At 34.7% G+C, this 11,784-nt stretch overlaps 1 protein-coding gene across 1 annotated transcript; it reads right to left on the minus strand.

Annotated features, from left to right (window-relative positions):
• Positions 1-5,911: 5,911 nt before the first annotated feature.
• Positions 5,912-7,404, minus strand: LOC120270134 (polyphenol oxidase II, chloroplastic-like). Its single transcript, XM_039277160.1, has 2 exons — positions 6,388-7,404; positions 5,912-6,235 (listed from the first exon to the last, which is right to left on the minus strand). Exons 1-2 carry the CDS (start codon positions 7,342-7,344, stop codon positions 6,188-6,190), a joined length of 1,005 nt encoding a protein of 334 aa, XP_039133094.1. The 5' UTR covers positions 7,345-7,404; the 3' UTR covers positions 5,912-6,187.
• Positions 7,405-11,784: the final 4,380 nt, after the last annotated feature.

Raw genomic sequence — 11,784 nt, forward strand, 5'->3', positions numbered from 1 at the left:
CACATCAAAGGCCTTTCACTCGATCCTCTTCCTTCTTAAACGCCTAGATCATTTCTTTGCTATCGGTGGCACCATTATGAGTAAATGGGTGTCATCAAAGGGCTTGTCACGGTCAGGGATCGGGTATATTGGCTCGGTATATGCACGATGATAACATTCGACTGTAAAAATATTCAATGTACATAGCAATGTACATTTGTGTTTGTTTGCATAATCATGGCAGTTGCATACTTGTACGGGAGTCCATGTACTTCCCATCTCCTATAGGAACACTTTCCGGACATGTAGGTTGACAGCTTTATTTGAGTACATCTCACACCACCATATACCCTTAAATAAATAATTAGCCCAATAATCAATGTCGGACTTGTGTAACAATGAAGCATGTGTATTGGCCGAAGTAGACACAAATTCACTAAATCTATCGTCGAACTCTTTAGCTGTGTATGCGTATGCAATTTTGATGATTACTTCCCAACATTATTCTTTTAATGCTTTCCCGAGTCTGCCATTGGCCCTGAGGAAGTTTTCCTCCAAATTACGCAGACAATAACCATGCGGCGATTAGGGGAACACTCTTGTAACTGAATTCACAAGACCCTTGGTCTGATCCGAGACTTCTTCGTAGCCATCTTGACAGTACAATGCTTCCCTACGAGTAGAAAGAAACCAAGTCCAATTCTCATCTGTTTTGTTGTCAACCACAGTGAATGCTATATGGAAGGTACCCTCATTGCAATCCCTGTCGGTTGCACCTAATAGAATCCCGCCGTACTTACCAAGCAAATGTGTTTCGTCAAAAAAAAGTAATGGCCTGCATCCCTGCTTGAACCCCAACAAATAAGCATGAAATGAGAAGAATGCTCATTTAAAGCGCTCATCATCATTCTCAATTATAACAACATTGCCTGGATTCGTCTCCGCCACTTTGTTCGCATATCAGAGAAGCAAATCGTAGCTACTAACCTCGTTACGATGAATAGCGGCTCTAGCAACCTCCTTCCCCATGTAAGCATCTTATATGGTAGACGAACACCATGTTCGTGTAATATGTCTTTCTCTATTACAATAGCTCTATACAATGGGCACTCCTTGAGTTTCTGCATTACATGATAAGAGACCCATTTTTTGCTTTCTTTAGGGTGCGCTGTTGTACCAATGCCTCTACCGTAACTATGCGTTGTTTGCATTGCCATCACTTGGAAGGTCTCTACATTTCCTTCTTAGGATGTATGCACACACCACTGGCAATCTAGAGCAGTACACTTGATGGTTACCCGAAGTTTATCCTTTTTTACAAACGTAAAGTTATAATTTTATCTTATGGAGTTGTTGGGTAGGCAATCTTTAAACTGATATGCATTATCAAAGCGTTGGCCTACTTTTAAAGTCGATCTATTAAAAGTTTGTGAAGACTGAACAATATTAAGCATCCCCGCGGGAGGATGTTGGGACAGAAAAGTCTCGATATCGGCGTTCATGTTTGTTGAGAAAGAGTTCCTCCATGACAATGCATAACGCAAACAATATCAATAAAAATGATTATTACACACAAAACTTAAAACTACACAGACATGGATAATATTACACAAAAAGAATAATATTACACAAAAGTACGGATATAACACCAAAAGTACTTTTACTACACAGGAAATGAATTAAATACATATGAAACCAATTTAATACACATGCAAGCATTTAATTACACAGTAACACAAATTAAAGGTAACAGACACTAGTTATCATTGGTATTACAATGGAAATAATGAGCCCAAGTTGCCATCCGCTTAGCCATTCGCATCCTCAATGGTGATGTCGACGACAGTCTTGTTGAAAATATGGTGTATATGATACATGAATTGAAAGCCCTTCATAAGACTCAATTGGGCAAAGCATTTTGTACGAGTCAGGTGTCAAGAACTTCACCATTAGCCGAGAACTGTCCATTGCCCACCGCTCACATATGTCACCCATTATTGTTTCCCATGAGCTAGATATGGTGAACTGCAGCAAACGCCCTTCTCCTTTGTATCGCGCCACGACACAAAAGTGTTTCCATTGATTATGAACACCTGCATGGAATTTGAAAAATCCACAAAGGTTATCGGCTAATACTATAGTCTTACTATAGAAAGATGAGAAGATGAAGAATCTCAAAAAGCTTTTTCCACAACCTCTAGAAAATAGAGAATAAAAGATAAGACGATGACGAACCTAAGAAAGCTCTTTCCACGGGCTCTACAAGGTGTAAAATTATCAGTATGACAATGAAAAATTGTAGGAGGACAAAAAACCGAAAAGCTTCAGCAACAAGATAAAGAAGAAGAAGAAGAAGAAGAAGAAGAAGATAAAATTGAGAAAGTTTTGACATTTGAAGCTTCCTTGGGATTTGACATTATTTTTCTTCAAAAGTAGATGTGACATGGAGGGAAAAATCTATCTAATATTTGCTTTTGAGACAAGGACATTTTTGACCATTCACACCAAGTTAACTGATAGTAGCAAGGATTGAAAGGAAATGAGAACAATAAAAGAGGGACTATATGGAATATTGGAAAGTCAGAAGGACTGAATAGGAAGAATGAAACTTTCCAGGGATGAAAAAGTAATTTTTCCTTAATTTTAATTTTCTAATATAATTAAAATATTTATGCATAAATAGACTTATAATCTTATATTATAATATAATAATTAATAAAATACATGTCACTACTATTTTTTTACTCTACAACCAAAATTGCACATGAAGAAATAATTAAAGCTAACTTTACGAAGCAAATTGACAAGCTTGTAAAAATAATTTCATAAGAAAGAAAGTTAAAAGTAAATTAACCTCCAAGAAACTCAAGTCAAAAATAAATTAAAACTTAAAGCAAGAAAACACACACAATTGCAAGTGCAATTGTGGACTTGCTTTTAATTTGATGTATACACTTGTCCCCACACTGATATCACTTTAAAAACAGTGACATTGTCCTCATATGGCTATTTAACTACATTTATTCAAAATTTATTTATGAGTCCCCACTCAACGACCATATGAGTCCATCTTAATAATTAATGACCAGCTTGTCACCTTCTGCTTCAAATTTCCTCTTTTGGTCTTTTAATTATTAAAAAAAAAGTATGAACTCCAATCTTTGAAGCTTGATTCTTAATGCATACACCAAACAGTTTATTTCAGTAGGACGGATGTGTCTTTCCACATGAACAATTTTTGTTGGGTTTGTTCGAGATTTGGAAGTATCTTGAATTATTTTGATGTTTACAAGATCTAATCAAGATAACAGCAGTGACTTGTGATACTTAAAAATAAAAATAACTCTTAGATCACTCAAGCTTTTAAATTTATTTAAACATTAAGTTTTGAATAATTTAATAATTCATAAATGTTTTGTTGTGCTGTTATATTGAATTGAATGTACAAAGGAGACATTAATTAGTCTGTATACACCAGAAGAACGAAAGGGGTTATTATCTTTCTCATAACTAACTTGATACAAATAGCAAAACAACTAGCTCAAAACCTAAAATCATAATTGTTTGAAAATAACATTAATCATTGTGTCTTCGATTTGATCTAATAACACTACATGCTGGAGAATGCATAGTAGCTTAGTTAGCTTTCCTAGCTTTGATAGGATGTTATAAATGGAGTAGAAGCAAGTGACTTGACGAAAAAAAAAGCAATTGATATAATGAGGCCACTAATACCCAATGAATGAGACAAGTATGAAGCTTCTCAGGGTTAATTTTTCATAATTTCACTTAACCATAGTCTGATAACCAAACTTCAGTTCACATCAAAAGGGTCACTCATTTTTAGTTTTGTTTCACAGGGAGGTCACCCTAAGAGATTCAAGAATTAATTTGTTGACGTGGCCACCAAAAAATCCTTGTTAGTCCTCTTTTCACACATCATCCATCCTCTTTAGTTTGTCCACGTCACTTACTTGTGTCCACATCAGCTAGATGCCACAAACGTTAGCAGCCAAGGTATTTATCCTCACTAGTTGACGTGGCATCTAACTACATATAGCAATTTTTTTTGCTCCACCACGTCAGTAACCAGTTCATCTATAGCTAACACGGCATCTGGCAGGATATATCAATTTTTATGGGTGTTGCCACATTTGCAACCACATCATCCATCCTTCCTAGCTGACGTGGCATTTAACTGGATACACCAATTTTATGGTTGCTGATGTGGAACCATTTGGCTAATGTGGACAACCCAAAGATGATAGATGATGTGTCAAAGGAGGTAGACAAGGATTTTCCGCATGGCCATGCCTATAATTTGTTTCCTAAATCCCTCGAATGACCTCCCCTTGGGAAAAAAAATTAAAAATGAATGACTATTTCGATGCAAATTGAAATTTGGTTACTAAATTAAAATAAGGCTAGAGTTAAGTAACCTACTGAAAAATTAACTCAAGCTCTTACTCACAAGATAATTGTTAATATCAATATGCTTGGTATGTTCATGAAGAATAGAATTTGGTGCTACTTGATGTATTCGTTACTTGTCACAAAATACCAGAGTTAAAAATAGATAAGATATAGAACTAATCCTTTAATAGATAGGAAAACCCTTGGAGCTTACAATTTATTCGTGGAAGTAGGAAAGGAGATAATATATGTGTGACAAATGCACTGTCAAAAGCCATGCTATGGAGGAAGGTGTTTGATGATGGGGATATCACAGAGAACGGTGTTTTCTTCATTTTTTTATTTGTGGACCGTGTTATCTTGTGATTGAGGAGCGTGTTATCATACTTTTGTTGGATACCTCTATTTTATTTTTGTTATTAGACACCCAAACAAACTCATCACCATCTTTTAAATCGTGCTTGAAATTGTGCTTGAAAAAGGTAGATCTAGGTTGCATGTTGAAATAGAATTCCTAAAGTACGTTACGATCAGTATATCCTTTTTTTTTTAATAATAGACGACATGTCCCCTTTTTATATGAATATAAACAAGATCTGAACCCCTGGATGTCACGGTGTATGTACAGTATGTAAAAATAGTATAAGAATCCCTGAAATAAGCAGTATAAACAAGGCATTGAACAAGACTGCAGTGGGGAGGGATTTGAACCCATGACCTCGACCTCCCCGGGTAAATCGTGCTTGAAAAAGGTAGATCTAGGTTGCATGTTGAAATAGAATTCCTAAAGTACGTTACGATCAGTATATCCTTTTTTTTTTTAATAATAGACGACAAGCGCCCTTTTTATATGAATATAAACAGTACTGGAACCCCGGGATGTACGATGTATATACGATGTATGAAAAATAGTATAAGAATCCGGAGTAAAGCAGATGTATAAAGCAGATACATTGAAACGATCGCAGTTGGGGGAGGGATTTGAACCCATGACCTCCCCCTTATACTTTGGTGTCATACCATTGGGCTATCCAGTGGTTGACAGTCAGTATAAGAATCCCGGGTTAGTATACCCTTTGGATAAGGACATAGCCGAATTTCACAATATTTAAGTATTCTTGTTATTATTTCTATAAAGACGTTGCTTTACTAACATATTTGTAGGAAAGGATTACGTTAGCGTATGTTTACTTACACGGTTATTTAAAATTAGTTAATATCAATTTTTGATATTTCACGTTCAAATATTATTGGGATATTTTTATATATAAAAAAACCCTATGTAGTATAGTAGAATGAATGAGAAAAAGATAAAAATAATAAAAAATAGAATATAAAATTTTAAAAAAATAATAATAAAACCTCTGTTAAATAAACAATAAATTATTTTTTGAAAATTAAAATGATCATTTAGCCGTTTTTTTTATTTGAAAAATTGGGATTTCTAATAAAAGAAAATAAAAATAGTTTAGCTGAATTTCAGGCATCATAAAAATTGGAAAACATCAGTGGACATAAGTTAAATTCCAAAGTACATTAACATTAAATAAACAAATAGATATATAGATCGATGACTAACACAAAAGACAGATAAAATCAAGAGATCAAAGCACCCAGACAAACAGATACAAGTACAGATCACAACCATAAGCAGGAATCAGCCACCACAGTGCATTGGCTCACCGATAATTCACTGCTTATTCATACTAATATAACCAAACCCTTCCCCATTCGTTTCTAAACGGAGAGGAAACATTTAACCATTCACAGAGTCCGCCACGGAGCAGATGATTAATTACGCGTATGTGTAACCAAACTTCATCGTGTCCAGATGCTCTCCAGACTGTTTGTTCAAAATAAAACCACTTTTTTTAACCATAAACATAATTACTAATTATTTATTTTTAAAATACAAAAACTAATTAATGAAACTATTCATGCGACAGCAAAAATAAGAAAGAAATATTATTGAGAGTTAACTTGTAATTAAATTACCTTGACTCTGACAACTTGCCCGTCCACGTCGTAAAAGTAGAAGACGACATCCATCCAGTCAGGATCCCTGAAGTCGATGTGAGGAGTTGTATGATACTTCTTACGCCACACGTCCCACATCCTGTCGATGTTGGCGTGGAGGCCATAGAACATTTCATCACGGCCACTAGAGAAGAAGCTCCCCATTTCACCACCAGCATTATCCAAGGGGAACGCCTCATTAACGAAAATGGAAGGCAAGGCCATACCATCCACGTGATCAAAATTCCAGTAAGGCAAAGCAAAGGTCTCATCTCCAACGAGCTTTCCAAGAACAAGCTCATAGAAATAGAGGTAGTACCTCTGCCCTGAAAGAAAGATCCAGCTCTTGTCCATCTGGTGAAATGCGTCGTTGGGAGAATCCAAATGGATCTTAGCCTGCTGGTAAAAGTTAAACGGGTCATCACCAGGCAAGTATTTCATCTTCTGAACAGCCGTCTTATACTTCTCCATGTACTCAGAATCATTAGCCACCACATGCGCTTGTCGCCGTACGCGAGGTGGCGTTTTTGGAAACTTGTAGTCGGTGATCTTGACATCAGTGCCTTCGTATGGTGGAAAGTGTTTGAAAAGATCAGAGCCAAGGTCGACCTTTGTGATCTGAAAGTCGGTTGCTTCGTTGTATGTCTTGCCGAATAGGTGGGTTGGCATGAATGCTCCAGCACTGCCCGGCATGCCTCCGGTGGCTCCGTAGAGGCTTTTAAGGGCGACGAGCGTGTCGCTCAGGTCCATGATAAAGCGTGATGAGCTTTTGTTATCTCGCCCGGAGTTGTTCAGTCGGCAGGATACTTGTGTTCTGGTGGTGGTGGTGGTGGTGCTTGGGTGCAGTGAGGTGGGTTTAAAGGCGTGGTGCCGAAGAGGGCATGCAGACATGGTTGTGTTGAGGAAGCTTAGGGATTGAGACATGTTCAGTGACATCGTCCAAGAGGGGAGCCGAGGGATAAAGAGAGAGAGAGAGAGAGAGAGAGAGAGAGAGGGAGTTTTTTTTATTTTTTTTTTTAATGCTCAAAACAGCTGTGCAAGCTGGTGCTATAAATGGAACTGTAGTTCAATAATGTAGTTGTGGGATGAAAGGGACATAGGATCAATTCTGATTTGTGAGTATTTGTTATTTTTTTCCATATTTGGATAAGGTTTGACTGTGTTTTTTACAAGAATAAGGAGATTTCTAAATTCATAAGAAAACTTCAATGTAATTATTTGTGAAGTGGATACGTGAGTTAGTTATTGTAATACCTGCTTTGGAAAAGAATTATAATAAAAGGTTTAATATTTTTAAATTAGAATTTTTCAGGGTTTTAATGAAATTGTTTATGTAATTTGTATGATTTTTTTAATGGTATTTCAAAAAATTCTTTTTGTCGACCATTGAATAGCCCAATGGTAAGACACTTAGGTGTAAAGGGGAAGGCAAGGTTTTAAATCCCTCCCCCAGTGGTACTGTTTTTTATACTGTTCATGCACTATACACTTGGTTCAAGTAAGGTTATTGTATTGTTCATGGTCTGGGTGTGGGTCCCTTATGGGAGAAACAATAGTTTCACCCCTCCAAGGTTATAAGACATGATGATTTTTCTATGAGGTTCGTAAGCCCTTGTAATAGTTTCACCCCTCCAAAGTTATAATACAGGAGGATTTTCCTATGAGGTTCGTAAGCCCTTGTAATTGGTGCACCTCAGTATCTGTTTGTCTCTTTGATAATCCCTTAAATAAGGGTATAAGGGTGCTTGTCCTTTAGTAGTAAAAAAAAACTCCTCTTGTAATTATATATAGTCTTGATCTTGGAAGCACATATATATATATATATATATAGTTGTAAACATTTTTATTTTAAAATTTATTATTGTTTATATAAAAATTTTGCATGTCCTAATTCAAATCAAATTAAAATTTTAAAATCACATGTGACCCAATCATAATCAAATTAGAACAACATGTGGATATATTTAAGATCACCCAAGAATACATATCCTGAGGGGATCTAAATATTAAAATCCAAAGATCAACCTAGAGCACAGATCTCAAGGCGATATAATATATATATATATATATATTCAAATCCCTGGATCAACCGAGAACACAGATCTCGAGGTGATCTAAAATACTCAAATATCAAGATCTACCGAGAGCACCGATCTCGAGGCGATCCAAAATATACAAAATATACAAATATCAAGATCAGCCGAGAAAACATATTTCAAGGCGATCTTAAATATCCAAACCCCAAGATCAGCCGAGAGCACAGATCTCGAGGCGAGCCAAAATACTCAAATATCAAGATCTGCCGAGAGCATAGATCTCGAGACGATCCAAAAAAATATTCAAATCCCTAGATCAGTCAAGAGCAAAGATCTCGAGATGATCTAAAAATATTCAAATATCCGAATCAGCCAAGAACACATATTTCAAGGCAATTCAAAATATCCAAAATCCTAAGATTAGCCAAGAGCACCGATCTCGAGGCAATCTAAATGTTCGAATTTCAAGATCAGCTAAGAGCACCGATCTCGAGGCGATCTAAAAAAATTTTAAATCTTAAGATCAGCCGGAATGTAAATCTCGAGGCGATCTTAATCCCAAAATCAGCCACGAATGCAAATCACGAGGCAAATATATATATATATATATATAATAAAAATAAAAAAATAAAAAAAAAAAATAAAAATTTTTAAAAAGAGATAAAATTATCAAATAAGATAAAAGATGAAATAAATTAAATTAAATTAAATCAAATCAAATCGTATATATATGTATATAATAAGATAAATTAAAATAAAATAAATCAACTCATGCAAAAATATATATACATATAATTGAAATAAAATAAAATAAAGAATTAAATGAAATCAAATAATATAAAATAAATAAAATCTGATAAAGATATATATATATATATATATATATATATATATATATATATATATATATATATATATATATATATATATATATATAATAAAACAAAAATAAAAATAAAATAAAAAAATTAAATGAAATCAGATAAAAATAAATAAATAAAATTGATAAATAAATAAATAAATATATATATATATATATATATATATATATATATATATATATATATATATATATATATATATATATATATATATAATAAAACAAAATGAAATAAATCAAATCAAAGAAATTAAGTAAAAAAGAAAAAGAAAGTAAGTAAATAAATCCGATAAAATATGTATATAATAAAATAAATAAATTGGATCAAATTAGATAATATAAAATAAATTAAATATATATAAATAATAAATAAAATATATATATATATATATATATTGATATATATATAACAACCAAGCAATCAATCAAATCAAGTAAACATGGAAAGAATATATATATCTTAATATATATATATAATAATATATAATAATAATAAAATAATATCATATATATATATATATATATATATATATATATATATATATATATATATATATATATATATATATATATATGCAAAAATTCAAATCAGATAGAAAAAGATAATATATATATAATAATGGTAATAAATTAATAATATAAAATATAAAATAAAATAAAAATAAAAATAATAAATATGATATATATGTATATAACATAATATATACATATAATGTAATATATATATATATATATATATATATATATATATATATATATATATATATATATATATATATATATATATATATATATATATATTTAAGAGAGATACGTGGGGGGTGCGTGAGAACGTGAGTGATGCACGTGGTCGTCCCACGATCAACTCGATCGTTTCACAAACACTCCCACGTCCACGCTTTTAAAGAGAACCAAGGAAAAAATGTGAGAAGGGAGGCTTGTTTCCTCTCGGCGCGGGAGATACTCATATGAAGAAGAAGGAAAGAAGAAGAGGAACAGAAGATGACGGGAACCCCGGAAGAAGCAACCAAAACCTGAAGCAAAGAAAACAGAGGAAGAGAGACGAGCAAGAGAAGGGACAAAGAAAAAAAAAACAGAGGAAGGAGGGGAGGACGAACTGGAGAAAGAGAAAGATTCTGGTTTTCTCTCGGCCAAAGATATAGTCATATAATAAAGAAGAGGAAGAACTGATCGCCGCCTGTTACCGCTGCCGCTGTTGCGGCCGTCTCTGCTGTTACCATCGGCACTACTGCTGCCATCGCGTTTGTGTGAGAGGGAGGAAAGAAGCTCTTTGCTGCCACTAGAGAAAACAGCAAGCGAAGAAGAAGAAGAAGAAAAACAAGAAGAAAACTCTCACCATCACCACCACTATCATAGTTGATGTCGTCGTCATCGTTAAAACCCTTGTTGTTACCACCACCGGAGAGAGCAGCAAGCGAAGAAGAAAACCTTAAGAACTAAAGAAGAAGAAGAAGAAGAAGAAGAAGAAGAGGAACATGGAGAGAGAGCAGCAAGCGAAGAAGAAAACCTTAAGAGCTAAAGAACAAGAAGAAGAAGAAGAAGAAGAAGAAGAAGGAGGAGGAGGAAAAAAAAAGATCAGATCGAAGGAGGTAACTGGGGCAGAGATTGCAAGAGGAACATGACGAGGACCGACAAGAGAAAGACGAAGGAGAGGTGAAGGGAGGCTAGTAAAGAAAATAAAGAAAAGGATAGAAGAAAAGGAGAAGCCAGCCGAAACCTAAAGAAAAGAATAACAGAGGAATCAACAAGCAAAGAAGACTGTCTCTCTGTGAGACGAAAGAAGGATGCTGATATCTATTCTGAAGGAGATCACCTCAACATAAACCTCCATTAACTTGCAAAACACAGGGCATCTACTCCTGCAAGGATGATACCATCCGTTGTGTGTCATCACTACCTGGAAGGCGCAGATCCAACATCCCATCAAGAAGAAGATTATCTCGGCATCGGTCCCTTCACCATCGGAGTGCCCATATATGAAGCCTTTGCTCGAATAGAATACCAGCCCATCCTGTGTGTATGCCTGACGCTGTAGATCTTGAACGGTATCCCATCCAATTTTTAGAAGACGACGACAATGATAGCAGGAGTTAGGGGAATCATGAGAGACAACCGCCGGTGGGGCTCTTGTAAAAAAGGTTGTGTAGCAAGGGTTTCGCTCACTGACTACATCAGATCTCACCTATAACTGATTAAGAACTCCTCGCTAGCCCTGCTTAAATCATAAGCAACACATCAAAATATCCCAAAGATTCTTCCTTGTGATCTTTGATTCAATACTTCTATGATGGAGAAGTTGTTCCCTGATCTGATGCGAGAATCAATGCAAGCAGCAAGGGAGGATCATGATGGAAATGATGAAGAAGAAGATGATGTATTCTATGAAGAGATTGAAGCTCCAAAGTAAATGGATTTCACCATCTCCAATGATCATTCGAA

This window comes from Dioscorea cayenensis, chromosome 10, assembly GCF_009730915.1.
Source record: "Dioscorea cayenensis subsp. rotundata cultivar TDr96_F1 chromosome 10, TDr96_F1_v2_PseudoChromosome.rev07_lg8_w22 25.fasta, whole genome shotgun sequence".
In the NCBI taxonomy this organism is placed as follows: Eukaryota; Viridiplantae; Streptophyta; class Magnoliopsida; order Dioscoreales; family Dioscoreaceae; genus Dioscorea; species Dioscorea cayenensis.